The sequence below is a fragment of the Oppia nitens genome, unplaced genomic scaffold, assembly GCF_028296485.1.
Source record: "Oppia nitens isolate AA-2021 unplaced genomic scaffold, nextdenovo-longstitch-racon4-pilon3 scaffold16_pilon_pilon_pilon, whole genome shotgun sequence".
Lineage (NCBI taxonomy): Eukaryota > Metazoa > Arthropoda > Arachnida > Sarcoptiformes > Oppiidae > Oppia > Oppia nitens.
The window spans coordinates 612,501-637,035 of record NW_026533195.1 but is presented as its reverse complement, the minus strand read 5'-3'; the positions used below and the strand labels follow the sequence as shown (position 1 = coordinate 637,035).

Below are 24,535 nucleotides of genomic sequence, written 5' to 3'. Positions count from 1 at the left end.
TAAATAGATTTTATAATTATTAGACTGCTTTGTTAACAAAAAAAAAATTATTATTAAATTTTTAATTTATCAAAATATAATTTTATACATTCAGCTAACGGATATAATTTAAATTTAATATATAATTTAAAAATAATTTTCATAAATTTAATTAATATTTTAATTAATTTTGTTGCTGTTATTAATTATTATTTCTAGTGTTTATATATATATATTAAATAATTTGAATAATTATTAAAATAAAATTTATTAATGAGTTGATATTTTTTTCGATACTATTAAAGTCAATTATTTAATAATATATAATTTAATTAATCATAGTATTTATTTATTATAAATTTGATATATTATTTAAGTAATTTGTTTTTAATTTAACTAATAAACTGATAAAAATAATTTGTTTAAAATTAGAAAATTTATATCAATTATATTTATAATTATTTATAATTTAGTTAATTTATTATTTTTATTACAATTTTTTACTATTTCTCAAAATTATTAGTTTACAAAATTAAATTTATTAAGTAAAAATATAATGTATTTATTTATATAGTTTTTATTAAATTTTATTTAATTAAATTATTTTATAATTAATTAAATAAAATTTATTAAAAACTATATAAACTATTTTCTATCTGTCTTATATTTACAATATTTATTTGCATTACATTAATAGTTTTCAATTAAATTTTAACAGTTTAATGAGTTTTATTTTTTTATATAATTAATTTTCTATTTAAACTTAACTAACTTAACTGTAAATTAATAATAATATTATTAAAATTATTTCTTTTTTCAAGATATAATATATTTATATAAATATATCAATTTTTAATTTTAAAATTATCAATAAAATATTAAATAACATTTACACAAACAAATAAACTGTAAGTTAATAATTAGATGATTTTGCAACACAAAAATTTAATCATAATATTTTTAATTTAACAAATTTTATAAATTTAATTCATATTTTTAATATTTCATAATTTTTTTATTGTTAATTATTATTGGAAATTTTCTAGTGTTTATATATATGAATATATTAAATATTTAAAAATAATTATTAAAATAAAATTTATTAATTAGTTATTTGTTATCTTATTTTTTTCGGTACTTTGAATTATTGACTATTTTAAACTCATTAATATTTATATTTAATTTAATTAATCATAGTCTCAAAATTATTATATAGTTTAGATAAAATTTTATTAATAACTTATAAAATTAAAATATTAAAATATAATTTTTATTTTATAATTTAGTTAATTTAAATTAAATAATAATTGAATTCATCAATGATCTATATAATTATTGTTAAAACATTTATTAATAATACTATAAAACTATAATAGATAATTTATTACAGTTTTATTATTATATATCTATAATTATAATTTATTTTATTGACTAACTTAAAAACATAATTAATGAAAGATATATAAATAATTTCATACAATATATAAAAATTATAAAATAAATATTTAATTTTTTTAGCAATATACACATAATTATATACTAATAATTTTATATAACAAAAAAAAATAAAATAAATTCAATTAAACTACATTTGATAAAATATTTTTTTTGGATACTATATTTAAACTTTGCTTGATAATTTTTGTTTAAACGATATCATACCCATCATACCCGAGTCGTCAGCACCGGTAGTATTAGTAGTAGTAGTAGTAGTAGTAGTAGTAGGTAATGTTATTAACATCCATAACATTATGTGTATTATTGTCGTCTACTACTACTACTGTCTTAATGTTACATAATTTTTGTATAATAGCCGATAGATAGGCATCGCCCATAACATTGGTTAGTGTACGTAGGCGTTCCCTAATCATAATAATAATAATAATAATTAGTATCAAAAAAATTAAACTGTAAATTACTGTTGAAGGTATATGATTATTATGACACATACATAAGCCAATCAAGCGATATAGTATAGGCCAACACATCCAGTGGGTTATCGATGCCAATGATAGCGCAAAATGCTATAAAGTTAACAATGGATGAGCCGCCCGACGGTGCGCCCGGTAATGCCATCGACAGTATTACAGCAAATATACTAAAAATTAAAATAATAAAAAAAATTAAAATAAAATATATATTTTTAAAAAATTTATTATTAAATTAATTTTGTTTATATATATATATATATATTTATATATACCATACGGTTATAAACATATGCATTGTTGTCTCTAAGCCGTGCATCTGTGCGACAAACAATGTAACCATCGGATAATACATGGCCGACCCGGGCATATGTATGGTCATACCCAATGGCAGTACAAACTGGCCAACCGGTTTGGCCAGTTGGTTTTTACCAATCATACAGTCCATAGTAACTGGCAATGTAATGGCACTGTTGTTAGGATAAAAACAACATCAATAATTAATAATAAGTTTATTATTAACAATAGACTGTAAACTGTATATACCTGGAACTGGATCCGAAAGCGACTACCAGTGCCGGCATAATGTTCATCATAAATATGTAGGGATTTTTACGGACAACCAGAAAATACAGGCCGGGTATTATCAGTAACCAGACCGACATAAAGGCACAGATAGCCAGTCCGAAAAACCAACCCAACTGTACGATTATGGCTTCCGGTGATTGCATTTTGATGGCTTCGGCGCACATCCAGAAAAACATACCGATCGGCATAATTCTGGTCGAAATTAATTAATTAATAATAATAATACTATAATACTATAATAATAATAATAATAATAATAATACTATAATAATAATAATAATACTATAATAATAATAATAATACTATAACTATAATTATAATTAATTATTACTATTACTATTACTATAATTATAATTAATTATTACTATTACTATAATTCTAATAATTAGTACTACTAATACTAATACTATAATAATAATTGATACTAATAATAAAAAAATACTATAATAATAATAATTAATAATAATAATATAACGGTAATAATAATAATAATAAATTATTTTTTATATACTTAATAAAAAACATCATAATAGCCATAACTATTGTATTTCCCTCTTCAAGTAGTTGTCTGACTAACTGTGCCCGACTATCCAAATGTAGACAAGCAAACCCCAGTATCAATGAAAATATACACAGACCTAACATATTAGGTTTGAACGCCCGTTCCGCTTGTTTTCTATAGCCTTTAGTCAGATTGTTTGGTTGGATGGGTACCAGTGCCGTGTAATGTGACATAAATGTGGCACCGATTATGTTATCGGGTATGAGATTCCTGTTAAAATGATATATAATAAATAAATTAAAATAAATTAATTAAAAATTATTAAATAAAATTTAGATAAATATATTAATTAAATTAATTGTTTATCTACAGTGAGATTATAATTAATTAATATTATTATTATTATTACTGTTTTTTTATTACTTAAATTATTAATTATTTTTTTGTTGTTTATTAATTTATTTAAAATTTTAGTTAATTAGTATTATTTATATATATATATAACTAATTAATGCTATTAATTAAATAATAATTTCAATAAATATCTACATTATTGTTATAGACCGTAAATAATATTTTTTTAATAAAATTAATCTATTTATATAAATAATTAAACTGCTATTATAATAGTAATCCGTCTTAAAAATTATTTATTTATTTTTATTTAGTAATTATTTAAAAATAATATTATTAATTTATCTTTAATTTAAAAAAAATGTTTTTTTTGTTTATTTTCAAATAATTAATAATATTTTCTATTAGGATTATTTTATTAAATTTTTAAATATATTATGCTAATTACTTTAAATGATTAATTTTTTTAACCAAAAAAACTATATATTTAATCATATTAATTAAATAATGATTAAAAATAATAGAAATTTTATTTTTGTTTTAGACTGTAAATAATATTTTTAATAAAAATAATTTATTTATGTAAATAATTAAACTTATTATAATAGATATCCAGCATTCCCACCAATTATTTTTTTTAATTAATTAATTATTTTTAAACAAAAAATTAAAATTATAAATAACAAATATTTTTAAAAACTAAACCAAATATATTAATCCAATAGAAATTTTAGTAATTAAAATATCTCAATTAATTAATTAAATATATTAAATAATTTAAATATCAGTTTAACATTTAGTTTAATTAATTAATTTTTTTTTGTAAAAAAAAGTTTAATGAATTAAATATCTAATACTGATTACTGATATTTAAAATTATTAAATTTTATATTGTATTTAAATTAATTTTTTTTGAATTTTTTATGTTTCTCTAACTTAAAACACTACTACTACTAATAATAATAATAATAACAATAATAATTTTAATTAATAATTATTGATTTTTCAGAAAATTAATTAAATAAATAATTACATAAATATATCGTATATACTGTCCTCTTGACTGGAAATCATTTGTTTGATATCAACTGTTTCTTCTCCATGTGATTGGCGACCAAATACCTGTCCTCCACCACCACTACCATCACTGCCAGCACCTCCAGGCCTAACAATAGACACCAGTGTTGAACCCAATATAGCCATCGATGAGGCAAACAATACAATCAATAAAAATGTTAATAAAATTAATCGTTTATTTTCTCCACGTTTTGTTGCAGTTATACCTAAAAAATAAAATTGTTATTCAAAAAATAAAATATATATTTAATTATTTATAATAATAATAATAATAATAATGTTTTCAATACTAGTGGCCAATGATGTTACAATTAGGGGCACTATTATCATCATAAATGCCCGGATAATCAACTTTCCCGGCAATCCTATGTAGGTAAGGGCCAGTGGGCTGATTGTGGTGACGGTTGACTTCAATATAAATCCGAATATTAGTCCCACAATAGCACTGATGATAATCAATATGGAGTAGAGATTTTGTTGACACCATAACTTAATTTTTTTGAAAATTAATTAATTAATTAATTAAAACTTGATTTTAATTTATATTTATTAAAACTTTTCAATTTTTTCTTTTAAGATATTAATAACATTATAATTTAATATTACCTTGATACTATTGAATTTCATATTTTAATCAATAATTTAATTATTTACTAAACATTTAATACGTTAAATACATTTAATAATATATTTTTTGAAAATATTATTTATTTTTTAATTTCAAAAAATAAATAATTTTTTATTAACTAATACTGTAGAAATAATTTTTATTGTTTACATTAAAATTTTTTTTATTTAATTTAATTATTAGTAATATTTCCCAATTTTTGTGTAACTTATAAATCTATCAATATATATATATATAAACACATTGAAAACATTAGATAATTATATTAATTTTTATTTTATCACTACATAAAAATTTTTTTACATGAAAATATTGAATATGTTTTGACAAAAAATAAAATAAAATAAATATTTGATTATAACATAAATAAACTGTAATTTATTTCAATTATATATAAAAAATATATAATCATAAGATATATCAGCAATAAATAAACCAATTTATTATTAAATTAATAAAAATGTTTTACATATATATTATTACATTTAAGTTATTTGTTGTTAAATTTATTATTATTATTATTATTTAAATTTATTGCATTTCCTAATCAAATAGTTACAAATATATATAGAGATTATATTGTATTCAATTTTTATTATATTATATTTATAAAACTTGGCGACAAATATATTATATTTTTTAAATAATTTAATAAAAATATTTCGCATTAATTATTAAAAATAATTTTTCCATTGAAATAAAAACATTATTACAAATCAAAATTTTTATTAACAGATAAATATAATAAATATAATTATTTATTAGACATTATTTAGTAGTTTAATAATATAAGTTATATTTCTATTTTTTAAAAAAGTAAATATTATTATAGTTAATAATTATATTATTTATTTAGGTGTACAATCAATAACACAAAAAAATCATATACTTTAAATAAAAAAAAATAAATTAATAAATACACACAAAAAATAATCATCATTGTAATTTAAATAATAATAAATATAATAATTATTATTATTATTCTAATAATAATAAATCATATGATAATCAAAAAAATAAAAATAAACTGTAATTTTTAAAAACTTACATTAAGTTATAGTTATTAAGTAAATAATTTTATGGATTATATAGGTATATGATTTAATGGTTTGTTATATTTTATTTAATTTTTGTTGGGATGTATTACCCTCTTAGAGGAAAGTTGTGTCCACACAATGAAATCCCTGAGCTTTACTCCATTTGCATGAATTACAACACGAGTGGAAAATAGGTACCAAACATTTTGAACCGTTTGGTAGACAATCTAATTAATTAAATATATAAAATAAAATTAATTAATTAAAATTAAAAATAACAATAATTTTTTAATATTTAAAAATTATTTGTAAAAAATTAAAAAATTAATTTTCAAAAAATTAATTAAACTTACTTGTAACTGATGCWGCTAAAATTAAATTATTATTATTATTATTAGTAGATTGTATTGATAATAATATCCAAATAATTAGTGTTATTTTAATTAAATATTTAGACATTTTATTTAGCAAATAATTATTATTGTTATTATTAGTAAAAATTTTCATTTTGAAAATTGTTTAACAAAAAAATTGTTTATTGAATGATAACTATTAATAATAAAACACTTATGAAAAAAATAAATTATTAAAAAATTTATTTTTTATTTATAGTAGTAGTAGTACTAGTGTTGTGCAAACAAATAATTTATATTTATTATTATTATTATTTAAATGATTATTGTATAATTATTATTATTGATGCACTTAAAAGTTATTTAATAAATGATTACAATAATAATAATAGTAATAATGATTTTTTATTTTATCATTTATTTATATAATTAAATAAAAGTAATTTTTAAAAAAAAACAAAAACAAACATTTTTTAAAAAAATCATTTAATTGTAATTTTTAAAATAAAAATTAAATTCATTGACATTTATAGTTTATGCAAAAATTGTCAAAATATATATATATATATATAACTAATATGTGATTTGCAATATATATCTATAATTATGGTAATGTTTTTTTTTAAATAAATAAATCTATTATTAATTGTTAATATATATATAAATATTTATACTGTATATAACTTCCTGGAAATCAATATAAACTATAAAAATTATTATAACTTTTATATTAAATATATTTAATTTCTAGAAATATCTAATTGTTTTTTTTGTTTGTTTGGTTATAAACATATGTATTAATGTCATTACTCTATGGCCAGTGTTTCATAAAAATAAAAAAAAGTTTTTATTTTATAATTTTTTAAATTACATTTTTAGGTTTTTAATTTCACTTTTTAAAAAACAATTATATATTTAATTAATTAATTATTAACTTATATTTTATAAGTAAAAAAGTTTTTACAAAAAAATGTATTGTAGAGTAAAATTAAAATAATTATAAATAAATAAATATATATAATAATAATAATTAGTACCAATTATATAATATAATATGTATGAAAAACTATTATATACAGTATATATATATATATATATATATATATATAATAGTTTACCATAAAGTTTAATGACACTTTTCATACATGTATTTATTAATAAATAAATAAATAAAAAAATAATTATTATTATCAATAAGTATTTATTATATATTAGTAATTAGAAAAATTATTATAACTATTTTTTAAAAATAAATAAATAATATTTTTTAATAATTTTAATTAATTAAATAAATAGTATATACTGTATTATAATATAATTTTTAATAATTTAAATTTAAGCAATAGTTTTACAGTATATCTGTATATAATTTATACCCAAAATAAATAAAATAAAATAAAAACTTAATTGCATTGAAACTAGAGGTCTATACTATCATCTAATGGTTTATTACATTATGTCTATCATATATACAGTATATAATTATTCAATTAATACTAGCAAGTGTTATACATGATAGTAGTACACATAGGGGGTAGGGGTAACACAAATATACATTGTAAAACTAAATAAATGTTTTATTATTTTTATAAAATAATAATTCAATTTCATATTATTGTTTGACTATATACTAGAAGTCTGATTAGTTTTGTATAACAAAACTATACCAATATTTTAGTTTTAATAATACTATATACGTATATATTGTATATAACTTCCCATTTATTGAAAACATTCCTCACTTATTGTTTTACTAAAAAAAAACTTTTAATATTTTCTAAAAAATTTCCTAATTTTTTTTTAGTTATTTTCTTGTAATTTGTAATTTTAATTTTAAATTTAACTGATATTTATATTATTTTTTTTGTTTGGGGAATATATTAGTTTAATCGGGAATTTTCTATACAACTATTTTTTTCCTCCCAATAATAATAATGTTGTCGAACGCTATGCTATGCTATACTACTGTACAGTACACTAAACATTTTCAGAACAAACTCGGTACTTTTTTATTTATATTACTTATGTTTTTTGTGCTACATTTGGTAATTATAAAAGATACCATATTGTCATGAGTTGTTTAAAAAAATGCGACATCATTTATGTAATTATATAATTATTTAATAGAGATATAGTTACACAAAAAACATATGTAATATATATAAAAAGGGCCCGAGTTTTCGATAGATCATAAGGACTGTATATTCAATACAATACAACACGTGTTGTATTGTATTGAATGACAACAACAACACAACACTAATACATGTAATAGTAATACAAATAATACTATTATTTAGTTATAAAAGTTTTTTTTTAATACCAAAAGCACCGGTAGTTTAGAGGACGAGAGGACATACATCTACTACTACTACTACTACTACACCAACCAGTGATGTCGTCAACACCGATGGACACAACACCGCCGCCGATGGACACAAATCTGCCGCCGATTGACACAAATCAGCCGCCGATGGACATAAAACCGCTGCCGATGGACATAAAACCGCTGCCGATGGACATAAAACCGCTGCCGATGGACATAAAACCGCTGCCGATTGACACAAATCAGCCGCCGATAGACTTAAAGCCGCTGCCGATTGACACAAATCAGCCGCCGATAGACATAAAACAGCCGCCGATGACTGACATAAAGCTTCAGCCGATGACTGACACAAATCAGCCGCCGATGACTGACACAAATCAGCCGCCGATGACTGACTTAAAGCCGACACTACCGTCCGAACCTGTGGTGGTCAACAATACATCAGTCACTGTCCCCGCCGACGGTAATAACGGAGCTGACGATGCCTTAAGCTATACCCGACGGTCAGAGTTTACGTCCGAAACGTTTAAGATTGAGATCAGATATTTGCCAAAACATATCTCATATCCGGTCAGTCAGTCAATCAATCAGTCATTACATGACCTCCCGGTGTCCACCAAAATACATGACTAACTATTCTCTCTCTCTCTCTCTCTCTCTCTCTTCCCGATCCGACAGTTGCTGAAGAAACTGATGTCAAAACTGGGACTCAAACCGTTGAAACTCAAGCTGATCGGTGGCCGCGTACGCGGCCAATGGACACACGCTTTCGTAACGTTTCGATGCGATGCCGATCGAGACAAGGCATTGGYCGAACTCGACGGACACGAATGGAAAGGTCAGCGATTGTCGGTAAAACCGGCCAATCCGGTACCCGACCCGTTGGTCAGCAAACGTAATAATAATAATAATAACAACAATAATAATAATAAGCGATTGGCGACCACTACTGACAACAGTACAGCCGCCGATAGTAATGGACGACAACAACATCAACAACCAGTGGCTGAACTAACCGCTGAACAGTTGGCCGAAACACTCAATACACAAGTGGCCAGTTTGTGGCGATTGCCATACGCTGAACAGTTAGCCGAAAAACGTCGCCTATTAGTCGAGTTTCTGCAATCCTATAGCCGACAGCTATCGAAAATTGTCGACCAAAGTGACTCCCAGTCCGTCGATAGACAACAATTGGTCAGTTGGTTGGCCGAAATGCGTCTGAAATGTCCGGAAACCCGGTGTTGTCCACTGGAATCGATACGTTCGGTCAGCGATCGAGTGGATGGCTATCGAAATAAATGCGAATTTACTGTCGGTTTGGATAAAACAGTTGGTTTCCGGTTAGGTCTCTATCGGGACGGCTGTCTAAAAGTGGTTGCACCGCCAGCCGACTGTCCAATAGTTGGCCAGGATATGCGTCGGGCTTTGACTGGTGTCCAGCGGTATGTACGCGATGTCAGTCAATTGGCCGGTTTTAATCCCGAAACACACGACGGCTATTGGATTCAAGCGACTATACGTACTGTACGTTCGGGCCAGTCGATGGTCATACTGGCCATACATCCGCAATCGATGACCGCGGATGAGATTAATGCCGAAAAACAAGGTATCGTCAAGTTTTTCGAAGATAACGTCAACGAGTTTCGGGTAACTTCACTGTACTTGAGTATATCGGCCGAACGTCACGGCCATACGTTGGCCACTAATCTGCAGCATTTGTACGGTACGGAAACCATTAGCGAAACTATCAATATATCCGCGGATCGATCGCTAGAGTTCCGTATCAGTCCGTTAGCCTTCTTTCAGATCAATACATCCGCTGCCGAACTATGCTATCAATCGATTGGCCAACTGGTCAGCAGCGGCGGTACCGGCAATGAGTCCACCACTACTACTACTACTACACTATTGGACATATGTTGCGGTACGGGTACTATTGGCCTGTGTTTGGCCGATCGAGTTAAACATGTCTACGGTATTGAATTGAATGCCGATGCCGTTCGGGACGCCTGTTTCAATGCCCGACAAAACCGTATCGAAAACTGCGAGTTTACTGTCGGTAAAGCCGAGGATCGTTTGACGCAAGTAATGGGACAGTTGTCCACCACTAGTGAATCGGATATCGTTGCCGTAGTCGATCCGCCCCGGGCTGGACTCAGTTAGTATAGTATTGTTTATATTGTTGAGCACCTGTAGTCTAATCACTAGTTTTTTGTTTGTTTCGTTTATTTATTTTATTAACAGATAATTCAATAGTCAAGTGTTTGCGCGGCAATCAATTGGTCAGGAAATTGGTGTACGTGTCGTGCGATCCGCAAAAAGCCATCAAAAATCTTATAGAGTTTAGTAATGATTATTATTAACTATTATTATTATTAACTAATATTAACTATAATTTTTTGATTGTTATTATTTGTATGTATAGTCTGTGTCGGCCAACATCCAAGTCGTACAGAGGACAGCCGTTTGTACCGGTAGTGGCCATACCAGTGGATATGTTTCCGCACACCAATCGATGCGAACTAATCGTTGAGTTTGAACGGCTTTCCTCGGCTGTGTCCTCACCAGCAAACAGTTGTATTAAAACTGAAGATTAATAATTAATAATTAATTTGATTACTAATTTTGATTTGAATAAAAATGACAATATTTTTTTAAATAATAATTAATTTTTTTTTTAATAAATAAATTATCGTTTAATAAATTTTTATTGATATTAATAAACTTTATATACTTTATATATATATATATATTAACTTTATTTTCATAAATATATCATTAATAATAATAATAATTAGTTTATATTGTTTATTTTGTTTTTGATAATTAAAATCACCAATTTAGCAGTAGTTAATTTTATTTATTTATTTTTTATATAATTTATTATATAATATAAATATTTTATAATTGTAGAAAAATATTTATTTTTTTTAAAAAATTTATTTCTATAACCAGTTATATCACTATTACATATATACAGTAATATAACTGTTAAATATAACATACTATTATACAGTATTAAATAAAACAGTAATGTTTTAATAGAAATTTTATTGCAATTATTTGTGCAAATAAATGATTTTTCAATAGAATATATTAAATATATTATTTTTAGTTTTATAACTATTAAATAAAATATTTGAATATTATATATATATATATATATATATATATATATATATATATATATATATAATTGCAACGATTATTGTCAACTATTTTTTTGTTATTGTTATATCAAAGTTATATTTGTTATATAGTTGTTGATGAAAAAAAATAATAACTAAAATGCAAAAATTATTTTTTAAAAATAAATATATACTACTTATACTATATACCGTATATCATATAGTTATATAACTACATTACACTATATATATATATATATATATATATTTACAGTATAAACATAATTCACACTTTTATATACTTTTATTAAAATTATTATTTTTAAAAAATAAAATATATAAGTTTAAATAAAAATTATTTCATTAAAAATAATCAATTTTATAAACAAAATTTTTTTGTTGCTTTTAACTTACATGTTAAAAATTTAATATTATTTATTTATCAGATTTATTATATAGTTATATAGTATATATACAGTATATATATTTAATTATAAAATAATTTTTGAACAAAACAAAAATATCAAAGTGTTTCTACTGTATATTATAAAACATTTATTTTTGTTTGTTTTTAATATATATATATATATATATATATTATATTGATAATATATATCATATAATATTATATATTTTATATATGGTTACATAAATAGGTGTAATTAAGTATATTGTGTGTATGTTTACATGTTATATATATATATATATATTTATTTATAATAAACATTGAAAATTTTGAAATTATTTTATTTTAATAGATAATAATAAATTAATATAAAATTTAGGTATAATTTTTGTCAATTTTCTATTTATTACTTAATTAATATTCACCTTTTTTAAAAATATATACCATATGTTAAATAAACAACAAACAATATTTAATATGTAAATTATTTAGTATTTAGTATTGATATTTGTTTTACTAAAAAAAAATAAAATTACTAAATATGTGTTTTAAATATTTTTAAAAAATAAATAAATTTTATTATAGTATTTTTAAACAATTTTTTTTAAAAATTTAATAATGTAATAAAATAAAATTATTATAACTATATTAGTATTCAATATAAATATTTGTGAAATAAAATATAAATTCAAATTTACTAAAAAACACAATTATTATTAAAATTATTTTTAGTTTATAAAATCAACTAAACTATTACAGATAATTGWTTTATTAATTTTAAATGAATTTTAAATTTTATTTTAAGTTATTAACTATTTATTAAAAAATAATATAATATTATTATTGCTAACTACTTAACTATTGCTAACTGCTTACTAATACTTTAATAATATATATATATATATAATTTAAATAATTAATTTATTATAAATATTTTTTTAAATTTCTAATTATAGATGTTTCTTAATATTTGTAATTATTTTGTTTGTTTGTTTTTTTTAAATAATRTATATAAACAGGTTTACCCGGTGACGATGCCGGCCATATAATCACTATCATAGACGGCTAATCTATGATAACAGTACTACTACMAGTACCCGACCTACTAMRGCTCCGGGTGGTCATAGTGGTCATAGATACGACCATCGATGGAAAATTGGCCAACAATTCGCAACAACTAGAATCAGTGAAGAATTTTCAATTGGAATTCGTTAATCCTATTGTCTATACGGTTCCCAATCCCGAATCCAATCCCGAACCCAATCCCGAACCCAATCCCGAACCCAATCCCGAACCCAATCCCGAACCCAATCCMGAAMCCAATCCCGAACCCAATCCCGAACCCAATCCAGAAACCAATCCAATCCCGAACCCAATCCCGAACCCAATCCCGAACCCAATCCAGAACCCAATCCAGAAACCAATCCCGAACCCAATCCAGAACCCAATCCAGAAACCAATCCCGAACCCAATCCCGAACCCAATCCAGAAACCAATCCCGAAACCAATCCCGAACCCAATCCCGAACCCAATCCAGAAACCAATCCCGAACCCAATCCCGAACCCAACAAATAATAAAAAAATGATCAAGATAAAAAATAAGAAAACTAAATAAATTTTATTATTTATAGTAATATTTAAATAAATAATATTTTAAATAATATGTTTTATTATATAACTTTTTATTATTTTTTTTAGTGCTATCTATTAGTTTATAATTTTTGTTTTTTTTATTATTTTCAACAACAATAATAAATTATACAATTATTTAATTATGAAAAAAAATTAATTTGATATATGATTAATTAATTTTTTTTATTTAAAATTAGTTTTTTTTAAATTTTTTTTTTATATAAAACTATTTATTTTTTTCTTATATTATTGATATATCATTGTTGAATACTACTATTAGAAAAAATATAAGTTAAATAATATATTTTTAAGTAAATTAATTATTTATTTTGATTAATATAATAATAATTTTTAATAATAACAAATTAAGATAAAGTGAAAAATAAATTTTTAAAAACTGAATTTCTATTAATATTTATTTTTTAAACAAAATAATGTTATATTTGTTATATAGTTGTTAAAAAAAAATCTTAACAAAAATTATTTTTTTAAAATAAATATATACTGTATATATATACAGTATATTGCAGTTATATAACTATCGTATAGTACATCATATATATATATATATATATATATATATATTATGTACAGTACTTTATGTCTACGTGATAGACCTTGGTAATTAATATATGAAATAAATTATCATAACATATACACTTAATTACACTTAAAATTTTTCTAGTATTTATATTATTTTTAAAAAAAAATTTTTGTGTGAAAAAATAAATAGTAGTCTATTTTTGAAAACTACTGATATATTGATATATATATATATGATATACAGTATATATATATATATATATATATATATATATATTAGTATATATTATATATATAGGGTTACACAAAATGGGTGTAATTATGTATATATTGTGTGTATGTATTAGTAAGTCTATGTGTTATTACTTACTGTATATATAAATATGTTTTATATATTTATATAACACTTGAAACCTTGAAAATTGAAAATGTGTTGAAAATATTTTTATTTTAATAGATATAATACAGTAATATATATACTGTATAATAAAGGTATAATTTTTTTGTCAATTGTATTAATTACTTAATTAATATTCAAATAAGTTTTTTTTCAAAATATGTAATATTAAATAAAAAATATTTAATGTTTAAATTTTTAACTATCTATTGATATTATGTTTTATTAAAAAAAAATAACTAAAATTATGTGTGTTTTTTAGATATTATCATAATTGCATCATGTATTTTTAAAAAAAAACTAAAAATTTTACTTATCATATTTTTAATAGTGTAATAAAATAAAAAATTATTATAACTATATATTAGTATTCAATATAAATATTTTTGAAATATATATATATATATATATATATATATATATATATATGAATCCAAGTTTTCTACTAAAAACAAAACAAAATAATAATTATTATTAAAATAATTTTTAGTTTATAAAGATTGTTGTTTTATTAATTTTAAATATTTTATTTTATTTCAAACAGTTAACAATTTAGCCAAAAAAAATTATATATAAATTAAAAGTAAGTTATTTTTTAAATAATAATTTTATAAATGTTTGTTTTTTGATATATATTTAATAAACAAAAAATAAATAATTAATATTTTTATTTAGTTTTTTAATTATGTCTATTGTTATCATTATTAATTATTATTATTATTATTATTGCTAGTTAATACCTAGGATAATTTTCTATTATATTAATTTAACTATATAAACATTTATTAAAGTTTATACATATATTTAAAAAAAAAAATTTATAATAAATTAAACTAATTATTATTGTTATTGGGTTTGTTGTTGTTGTTGTAAATAATTTTTGTTATTTTATAAAATAATTTTTAAAAAAATATTTAAATTAAATATATTAAACTTGTTGTTAGGGTTAGGGTAGGGTATGGGTGCAACCGATTCAATACCGGTAGTATCTCAGGTCAAATCGGGTGTCCAATTGATTGCCGGCGACACAGAGGGTGCCGCCCGGACTCAGGAAAATTTTTTACGCAATACTCCCGTTATATCGCAGGTAATGATAGATAAATAAAATAAATATATATAATTATTTATAGTATTATATTATATACTGTATATATATATACTTACTATAACTTGAAAAAATAGAAATCACTAAACAAATGTTAATAAATTATTATTATTTTAATTTTATTAAAAAAAATAGTTATATTTATTAATATAAATTTTTATAAAAAAAATAAATAAATAAATAAAATCAAATTAAAAAAAATAATTGCTATTTTTCACATTTATAAAAATAAATTAAATATCTATATATTATTTTAAAAATTGTTAATAATATATATATATACAGTATATTCAAAACTAATCTAGCTTATTTAACTAAATTATTTTAATAATTGCTATATTTTTTAAAATAAAACACTATTAATATATATAATTTTTAACAAATAAATTAACCATGCTAATTTATTGTACAATTATTATTACTACTACCTGTATAGGCAACATCAGTAGTCCAATTGATTGCCGGCGATCCGGACGGTGCACTGGAAACCCAGAAACGTTGCGTCCGTAATGTATCGAACATTGCCGACGGCGTACCGGTAGTCGGCCACTGTAAAGGACTGGTACATTACGCTTGCGGCGATCAGGAGGGCGGCAATCAGGCCATGCGATCGGCCACCCGAACGACTGGAGTGGCTGCCGGCGGTGTTTGCGGGTTTGTTTTGGGCGGTCCGGTCGGCGCGGTTGCCGGCGGTATAACAGGCGGTGCCTATACTGATGTATTGACAACAGCGGTTACGGATAAGCCGAGCGGCTATGTGGCCGCCATTGATAATGCTATAAATAATCCGAATGCGGGCGATCTGTTTGATTTGACTCTGATGCCCGTTTCCGATGGTCTGACCGGTTTGGGTGCCGGCCGATTGGTGGATCGTATTGGCAAAAATGTGGCACAAAATAAAGGTTTTTTTTAAATATATTATTATTATTATATACTGTATATAGTGAGACATTTTAAGATATATATATATATATATATTCTATACTCTATGTCTGTCTCTCTCTCTCTCTTTCTCTCTCTATGTCTGTCTCTCTCTTTCTCACTCTATCTCTCTCTCTCTCTCTCTCTCTCTCTCTCTCTCTCTCTCTCTAGAGAGTCTAGATGTCTAGAGAGAGAGAGAGAGAGAGAGAGAGAGAGWGAGAGAGAGAGAGAGAGACAGACATAGAGAGAGAGAGAGAGAGAGAGATAGAGATAGAGTGAGAAAGAGAGAGACAGACATAGAGAGAAAGAAAAAGAGAAAGAGAGAAAGAGTTTGTTAGTTTAAGATTAAATAAAATTATTAAATTTTTTTATATTTTATATATTTTTATTTTAAAATTAAAATATAAATTTAGATAATAATTAACCATATTTATTTTATATATTTCTTTAAAAAATAAATAAAATAGTAATGGCCGAATTTGATAAATTGGAAAATGCCAAGGACAGTATGAAATCAGGGGATTATATGAAAAAAGCCAATGATCTGCAACAACAATATAATAAACTAAACGGTAATTTAGATTTTATATATATACTGTATCTATATATAAATTAATAAATTAAATATGATTTTTTAAAACAAATTTTTATACAAAAAACTATATATATATATATATTTAAATTTATTTAATTTTTATTTTTACAAATTCTAGAAGTTAAATATTCAGCAGAAAAAGGTATTAATATTATTATTAATATTATATTATTTTTTATTTAATAAATGAAAATCAATTTTTTCTTAAATATATTCATCAAATCACTCATTAAAAATTGGGTTTAAAAAAAGGTGGTTACGTTAAAAATACAAGTAAATCTACCGGTGCTGTGGAAACTGGTGCCGGTACCTCATCATCGTCGGGAAATAATAATAATTCTAATACTACTACTACTACTACTACTACTACTACTACTGATACAAACAATGGCGGCACAGGTAGTGGTGGTGGTGGTGACGATAACGACCCATCAAAACGCCGGAAAAAACAGACAAAACACGAACAAGATTTAGATGAAGAAGATTTGGAGGAAGAATCTGAAGAATTGGCCAAATTGGTCGACCGAATCGATTTCATAGATTCGGACCAATTGTCTACAATTGCCGATACCATCGAATCGATTAGACATGATATTAGGGATAGGATTCGGGATGTTCGGGCTGCTGATGGTCGGGAATTGAGAGGTCCGGTCCGTGAGATTGCCACTCATGAGGTTAGTAGTGGTCAACAAATTGTCGTTGATTATGTACATGCTAAAATCTATCTGGGCGATATTGGTACCGGTTGGGAGGTTAACGATAGATATCGTAAACTAATTCAAAAATTAGGTAAAATATTTTTAATGTTTTTATTTTTTATTTTTTATTTTATATTAATTAATACAGATTAATTTTTATTACTTTTTTAAAAAAATATTTTTTTGTAGTAATAACTATATTACTTAAAAATTCTATATATCTTATTTTTAAATTAATTGATAATTAATTAATATAGACAATTTTTTATTTTTAATTATATCAAATTATACACAATTGGCAATATAATTTAATATTTGTTTTTATACTAGTATATATATATAAATATAGTATATTAATTTATTTGATTTATTTTTGTTAAATATATATATAACTAGGTTTACCCGGTGACGATGCCGGCCACATAATCGGTGCCCTATTGGGCGGCCGTTTGTTTGAAAACCTGTTCCCACAGAACCCTACTATAAATCGTGGATCGTTTCGTGTAATTGAGCGCTCGATTAGCCAGTTTTTGCACCGATATCCCTATGGCTATGTTGACTATCATGTTAGGCTCATGTATGATAATAGTACTACAAGTACCCGACCTACTAAGCTCCGGGTGGTCATTGTATTCTATACGGCCGACGGTAAACTGGCCAACAATTGGGAACTGGAACTGGTCGACGATTTTTTGCTCCTAATCGACAATCCTATTGTCTATACGGTTCCCAATCCCTTACCCGGGTCGCCAGCACCAAAAAATAATCAAGATAAAAATAAGAAAAATAAATAATACCATATTAGTTTGGTTATTATTGCTTTTTATTAAAAATAATATTTTAAATTTTATAATTTCAACAACAAAAAAAATAATTATATAATTGGTGTTTAAAAATTATGTTTTAATTTTAAACTTATTTTTACAATATTTTTTTAAACACTAATATTTTATTATTTTAATCAAATCAAGAAATCAATTTATTTGTTTTAAATTATTATTCATTTTTATAAACAAAAATAAAATTTTTAATTTTTAAAATTTAATAAACAATATAAAAAATAAAACTTAAATAGTAAATGTTTTTAAAATTTTGATTATATTTAATTTAATTACATATAATATAATTTAATTACTTAATTTATAATAATTATATACAGTTATATTGATTAATTATTATTTATTTTTTTAATAATTTAAACTAGTCACATTAATTGTTTTAAATAAATAATATTTCTTAATAAAGTATTAATTTATATAATTTATACAGATTTATATGAAAAAAATGTTTAATCAATAGTTTTTATTTGTAATTAATTAATTAAATATTCAAATTATTAATGAATTATACTTGATTTTATTTCAAATATATTATTGTTAAATTTGAAAATTTTATTAATTAATTAAATAAATTTTTATTTTTTGAATTTATATATAAAAATATTTAAAAAAAATCAAATATTAAATATAAAATTTTATTTTTAAAAATTAAATTTTATTATTATTAAGATAATCATGGTCATTATACAATATATCGTTTAATTGCAAAAAAATACATATTTAACAAAAAAAAATTGAATATTAATATCATTATTTTATTATGAAAAATAAATCAAATTTTTTTTATTATTTTTTAATTAATTTGTTGTTGTTGTTAGTAATATGAATATAAGTCAAAAAAAATTGAATAATTAATACAACTATAGAAAACAGGGGTTCTAGTAGTTTGCCAATTATGGGTATACCTAATAGGGGTATTGAGAAAAATGTTAGCAAAACAATGGGTCCAAATAGTGTAGCCAACAATTGTTTGAAACCCGACACTAGTGTATCAAATGTTAGTGAATAAGCACCGGTCGTTAAAAGCACCGGTAGTTTGTTGTTGGCTACAACACCACCGCCACCAACATAATTATCATCAATGGGTAAGGCATCGGCACTATTTAGGCTAACAGTGCTCACAGCTATAATAATAATTATAATATAATCAAAATTATTATTTTCAAAATATAATAACAAACAAAATAAAATAATAATTAATTTAAATGAAAAATTGTTTTATTTAAAAAATAAATAAAATATTTTTTTTAAATATATAATTACCGATTAAAACTAATAAAATAGTTGTTACAATTTTGTAGGCCATGGCGTCTATTATATCTGATATACTGTATATTTAGATACATACATATACAGTCGATGACAAAATTGATGAACGAGGTTTTTTGTGTATATCTTTAGAATGGAAATGAACTAGAACAAAAAAAAATTTTTGCTACTATTATTTATTGGGACGGTCAGTTTGGTATTGCCACTTTTTTTGTAATTGGGCACAGGTATGCAAGGACAGGGATGGTCAATATCTCGAAAACTATAATAGATATTAAAGTTTTATAAATTGCTAATTATACTAAATCTGATAATATTGGACACGTGTTTTGGCATTTTTAATTTTATTGCAAAGTATTCAAACAAAATTAATTTTTTTGTTGCAAAAATCAAAATTTAAGAGACCATATCTTTTAAACGCATCATTATATCATGATTTAGTTAATTGATTTAAATTCTATATTTTAGTACTAACAATTCATCTATACATTAAATTTAGTTAGCTTGTTTAGTTTTTTAAATATTTGTAAATTAATTTTTTTCTATTGTAATTATTTATAGATTTTGTTATCAATGTTATGTAATAGAAGACAATAATTAGTACTTAATTACAATAGAAAAAAATTAATTTACAAATATTTAAAAAACTAAACAAGCTAACTAAATTTAATGTATAGATGAATTGTTAGTACTAAAATATAGAATTTAAATCAATTAACTAAATCATGATATAATGATGCGTTTAAAAGATATGGTCTCTTAAATTTTGATTTTTGCAACAAAAAAATTAATTTTGTTTGAATACTTTGCAATAAAATTAAAAATGCCAAAACACGTGTCCAATATTATCAGATTTAGTATAATTAGCAATTTATAAAACTTTAATATCTATTATAGTTTTCGAGATATTGACCATCCCTGTCCTTGCATACCTGTGCCCAATTACAAAAAAAGTGGCAATACCAAACTGACCGTCCCAATAAATAATAGTAGCAAAAAATTTTTTTTGTTCTAGTTCATTTCCATTCTAAAGATATACACAAAAAACCTCGTTCATCAATTTTGTCATCGACTGTATATATATATAATTATTTAACTAATTTTATTTTTTTTAAATAAATTTAATTTAATTAATAAATATTTTCAATACTATTCAGTAATTTAATGTTAACTATAACTATGACTAAAATTTATATACTGTTAAATAATAATAATATACAGTTATACTAATACTAGGAAATATTATTAGTAATTAATAAATTGTTATTGTAGTCTATTATTGCTGAATTTATTAAAATAATAATTACTATTTAACCTAGTCACTTTTATAATAAACTTATATAATATTTTATTGTTACTTGGAACTATTTAAAAAAATGTAATTTTATGTGTAATCAATTTTTAAATATAAATATTAAAATTAAATAATAATAATAATAATAATAATAATAATAATAATAATAATAATAATAATAATAATAATAATAATAATAATAATAATAATAATCTGTAAATAAATATAAGTAACTACTGTTATATAAAAAAATCAATAACAATAACAAAATATTTATTTTAAAATTAATTATATTTTAATAATAATAGTTAATAAAAAAATAATTACTGACTACTAGAAACATTTTTATTACATTTTTAAAAATATATAATAATTTATCAATATTTTAAACTAATTATATATATATTAAACTAAAATGTGAAGGACATCAACAAAATTTTTTTTTTATAAATTAAATATAGTTTAGTAAAAGTTTTGTCATATATTATTGATTAAAAAACATATTATAAATCAATGACATATATATATTAGTAGATATATGACTGTAATTATTATCAGTAAAATTAAATCAATGAATTAAATATTTTATTTTTAATCATTAAACTGATTAAACTTGAATACAATATATAAAAATCGTTATAATTATTAAATATTTAGTATTTTTTGTTTTGTTTTGTTTCGTAATTATATATTATTATTGAAATAAATAATTTACAGTTAATTTTTTGATTGAATAGAAAAAATAGTGATTACTATTTAAAAAAAATTATTATTATTTTTATTAACTAAAAAAATCGTTTTTTTCGACTAAAAAAAATTTTTGAACATTTTTTTGTATTATAAATAAGTTATTATTATTTTATAATTTTTTTTTTGTTTAAATATAAATACAACAAAATATGCCTATTTTACAATTGTATACAACATTACCTCGTAATAAAGTACCCAGTGATTTTAAACAAAAAACTTGCCAACTATTGACCCAGGTGCTCAGGGATAAGCCATTGGAAACAATAACTGTCCATCTATTTACTGATCAAGATATCTACAATAGTAATTTTACTTTTTTTTAAAATTATTAATTATTTATTTAAAAAAAATAATTTCAATTAACTATATTAATAATACAGTAATATTGTATTATTTTTTTGTAATTTTTTTTTATTTTGTTGATTTTATATTTTTAAAAAAATAAAATATACAATAAAAATTATTTAGAATAATAGTAGTATTATTTTAAAAAAAAATAATACTAAATAATATTAAGCTAGTTAAAATTTTTGGTAAAATTATATTTATAATAATATAAATATAATTTAGTAATTTTTATTTGTTTTATATATGATATATATAATAATTCTAGTAATAGTTATAAATTTATTTGTATTTTATTTTTGTTAGCAAGCAACATTTTTTCAATATTATTTAAAACAAAAATAATTAATTTAATTAATTAGTTAATTAATTTTTAATTATTTCTATTTTACAGGTAGTGATCCCAACGGCAATGAACCCAATGCTTACGGTATACTCCGTAGTATAGGTAGTGTCCGACCCGAGGATAATAGGCTAACAATTGACGAGTTAGCCCAACACGTCAAACGGGAGCTGGGGGTTAGTGTCGGTAAATTTATTTTGTTTTTCCTGGATGTCGATCCCAATATGATTGGATATAAGGGCAAACTAGGCAAAGATCATGGATTATAAAAAATAAATATTTAATTAAAACTTAAATATTAAACTAATTTCTAAATAAAACTTAGTATAACTTGTATTTGTATTAAATATTAATTTTGTAATTTAAAAAATATAAATTAAAATAATAATTATAATAATTAATTAATATTACAGAATATTTAATACAATTTATTTAATGTTAAATTAAAAAAAAAATCAAAATAAACAATAAATTATTTTGTTGATAATTAATTAAGTTTTAGTCATAATAATTATTTATATTTATAGTGAAAAAACTTAACTATAATATTAAAATATTTTATTTTTAAAAAAACTAACATGATGATTAATGTTGTCCTAAATAATTTTATAAACACAATTTTTTAAAATAATTAATAATTATAAAATATTTTATGCAATTTATTTAATTGTTTTTTTTAATTGTTGTTTTTTAAACTTATTATTGTTTGACATTGTATAATAATTAATTTGTATTTATTATTATTAATTATAATTATTATTGAATTATACAATTATAATATTAATATTAATTAAACTTAACGACTATTAAAGGGATATTTAATTTAGTTTTTAAATAATGTTTTTTTTTAGTTAATTAATACTATATTTTTTACATTAGTTTTAATATATATATATATATATATATTTATAAATAGTAAGTTATCAATAATTAAAAAATAATATATATCTAAACTAAATGTGAAGGTCATAAAAAAATTTCAATTAAATATATTTTTATATGTTTTGTGTCATATTATTGATTGAAAACATATTATATCAATAATATATATATATATAGTAGATATTAGTAGATATACTGTATGTCTGTAATAATTATCAGTAAAATTAATTACAATTACTTTTTGAGTTTTAATCATTAAACTGATTAAATGTGTACCGAAATTATATAAACTTAAATAAAATTTTTAAAATAAATTATATATATATATATTTTTAATTTAGTATTTAATTGATTAAATTGATTTAATAATTTACAGTTAATTTTCATTCAAAAAAATTAATTTAACAAAAATTTTAGTTTTATATTAATTATTTTTGATTTTATTAAATAATAAATTATTTAATTTTATTTTTTTTTTGTTTAATTAAATAACTAAAACCAAAAAATAAAATGCCATTTTTACAATTTTATACAACATTGCCTCGTAATAAAGTACCCAGTGATTTTAAACAAAAAACTGCCCAAGTATTGACCCAGGTGCTCAGGGATAAGCCAT

General features: G+C 21.9%; 6 protein-coding genes across 8 annotated transcripts in view; 4 read left to right on the top strand and 2 right to left on the bottom strand.

Annotated features, from left to right (window-relative positions):
• Positions 1–1,654: 1,654 nt before the first annotated feature.
• On the bottom strand, positions 1,655–5,082 carry LOC128965025 (excitatory amino acid transporter 5-like). 2 transcript variants are annotated; one of them, XM_054311678.1, is made up of 8 exons: positions 5,035–5,082; positions 4,719–4,917; positions 4,385–4,634; positions 3,007–3,267; positions 2,454–2,687; positions 2,183–2,377; positions 1,931–2,077; positions 1,655–1,842 (listed from the first exon to the last, which is right to left on the bottom strand). In XM_054311678.1, the coding sequence occupies exons 1-8, from the start codon at positions 5,053–5,055 to the stop codon at positions 1,674–1,676; spliced, it is 1,476 nt and encodes a 491-aa protein (XP_054167653.1). In that variant the 5' UTR covers positions 5,056–5,082; the 3' UTR covers positions 1,655–1,673. The 2 variants fall into 2 exon arrangements, with proteins under 2 accessions (XP_054167653.1, XP_054167654.1); XM_054311679.1 differs by lacking the exon at positions 1,655–1,842 and having other exon boundaries at positions 1,943–2,077; positions 2,188–2,377.
• Positions 5,083–8,658: 3,576 nt separating this feature from the next.
• LOC128965021 (tRNA (uracil-5-)-methyltransferase homolog A-like) lies at positions 8,659–11,384 on the top strand. Of its 2 annotated transcripts, XM_054311674.1 has the most exons (5): positions 8,659–8,714; positions 8,776–9,342; positions 9,451–10,930; positions 11,017–11,113; positions 11,198–11,384. In XM_054311674.1, exons 2-5 carry the CDS (start codon positions 8,842–8,844, stop codon positions 11,367–11,369), a joined length of 2,250 nt encoding a protein of 749 aa, XP_054167649.1. In that variant the 5' UTR covers positions 8,659–8,714; positions 8,776–8,841; the 3' UTR covers positions 11,370–11,384. The 2 variants fall into 2 exon arrangements, with proteins under 2 accessions (XP_054167649.1, XP_054167650.1); XM_054311675.1 differs by having other exon boundaries at positions 8,691–9,342.
• Positions 11,385–15,386: 4,002 nt separating this feature from the next.
• LOC128965022 (uncharacterized) lies at positions 15,387–19,063 on the top strand. Its single transcript, XM_054311676.1, has 7 exons — positions 15,387–15,461; positions 15,823–15,965; positions 16,420–16,885; positions 17,372–17,476; positions 17,618–17,641; positions 17,752–18,288; positions 18,594–19,063. Exons 2-7 carry the CDS (start codon positions 15,837–15,839, stop codon positions 18,989–18,991), a joined length of 1,659 nt encoding a protein of 552 aa, XP_054167651.1. The 5' UTR covers positions 15,387–15,461; positions 15,823–15,836; the 3' UTR covers positions 18,992–19,063.
• Positions 19,011–20,352, bottom strand: LOC128965211 (uncharacterized). The gene is made up of 3 exons (XM_054311861.1): positions 20,300–20,352; positions 19,895–20,160; positions 19,011–19,016 (listed from the first exon to the last, which is right to left on the bottom strand). Exons 1-3 carry the CDS (start codon positions 20,340–20,342, stop codon positions 19,011–19,013), a joined length of 315 nt encoding a protein of 104 aa, XP_054167836.1. The 5' UTR covers positions 20,343–20,352.
• Positions 20,353–22,498: 2,146 nt separating this feature from the next.
• LOC128965210 (D-dopachrome decarboxylase-like) lies at positions 22,499–23,306 on the top strand. Its single transcript, XM_054311859.1, has 2 exons — positions 22,499–22,652; positions 23,089–23,306. The coding sequence occupies exons 1-2, from the start codon at positions 22,499–22,501 to the stop codon at positions 23,304–23,306; spliced, it is 372 nt and encodes a 123-aa protein (XP_054167834.1).
• A 1,118-nt stretch (positions 23,307–24,424) lies between these two features.
• LOC128965036 (MIF-like protein mif-2) overlaps positions 24,425–24,535 on the top strand; it is a 1,082-nt gene continuing 971 nt past the window's right edge. The window contains exon 1 of the mRNA XM_054311690.1: positions 24,425–24,535. This exon is cut by the window's right edge and continues 48 nt beyond it. Coding sequence (XP_054167665.1) covers positions 24,430–24,535 — 106 coding nt within the window. The 5' untranslated portion in view covers positions 24,425–24,429.

Coding starts and splice junctions, on each gene's coding strand:
- LOC128965022 (XM_054311676.1), top strand. CDS start 15,837: ATGGGTGCAACCGATTCAATACCGGTAGTATCTCAGGTCAAATCGGGT. Junction 17,477..17,617: donor ACAATATAATAAACTAAACG/GTAATTTAGATT, acceptor TACAAATTCTAG/AAGTTAAATATTCAGCAGAA. Junction 17,642..17,751: donor TAAATATTCAGCAGAAAAAG/GTATTAATATTA, acceptor GTTTAAAAAAAG/GTGGTTACGTTAAAAATACA.
- LOC128965211 (XM_054311861.1), bottom strand. CDS start 20,342: ATGGCCTACAAAATTGTAACAACTATTTTATTAGTTTTAATCG. Junction 20,161..20,299: donor TATTTTATTAGTTTTAATCG/GTAATTATATAT, acceptor TTATTATTATAG/CTGTGAGCACTGTTAGCCTA.
- LOC128965025 (XM_054311678.1), bottom strand. CDS start 5,055: ATGAAATTCAATAGTATCAAG. Junction 4,635..4,718: donor TGTAACATCATTGGCCACTA/GTATTGAAAACA, acceptor TTTATTTTTTAG/GTATAACTGCAACAAAACGT. Junction 2,688..3,006: donor ATTATGATGTTTTTTATTAA/GTATATAAAAAA, acceptor AATTTCGACCAG/AATTATGCCGATCGGTATGT.
- LOC128965210 (XM_054311859.1), top strand. CDS start 22,499: ATGCCTATTTTACAATTGTATACAACATTACCTCGTAATAAAGTACCC. Junction 22,653..23,088: donor TGATCAAGATATCTACAATA/GTAATTTTACTT, acceptor TCTATTTTACAG/GTAGTGATCCCAACGGCAAT.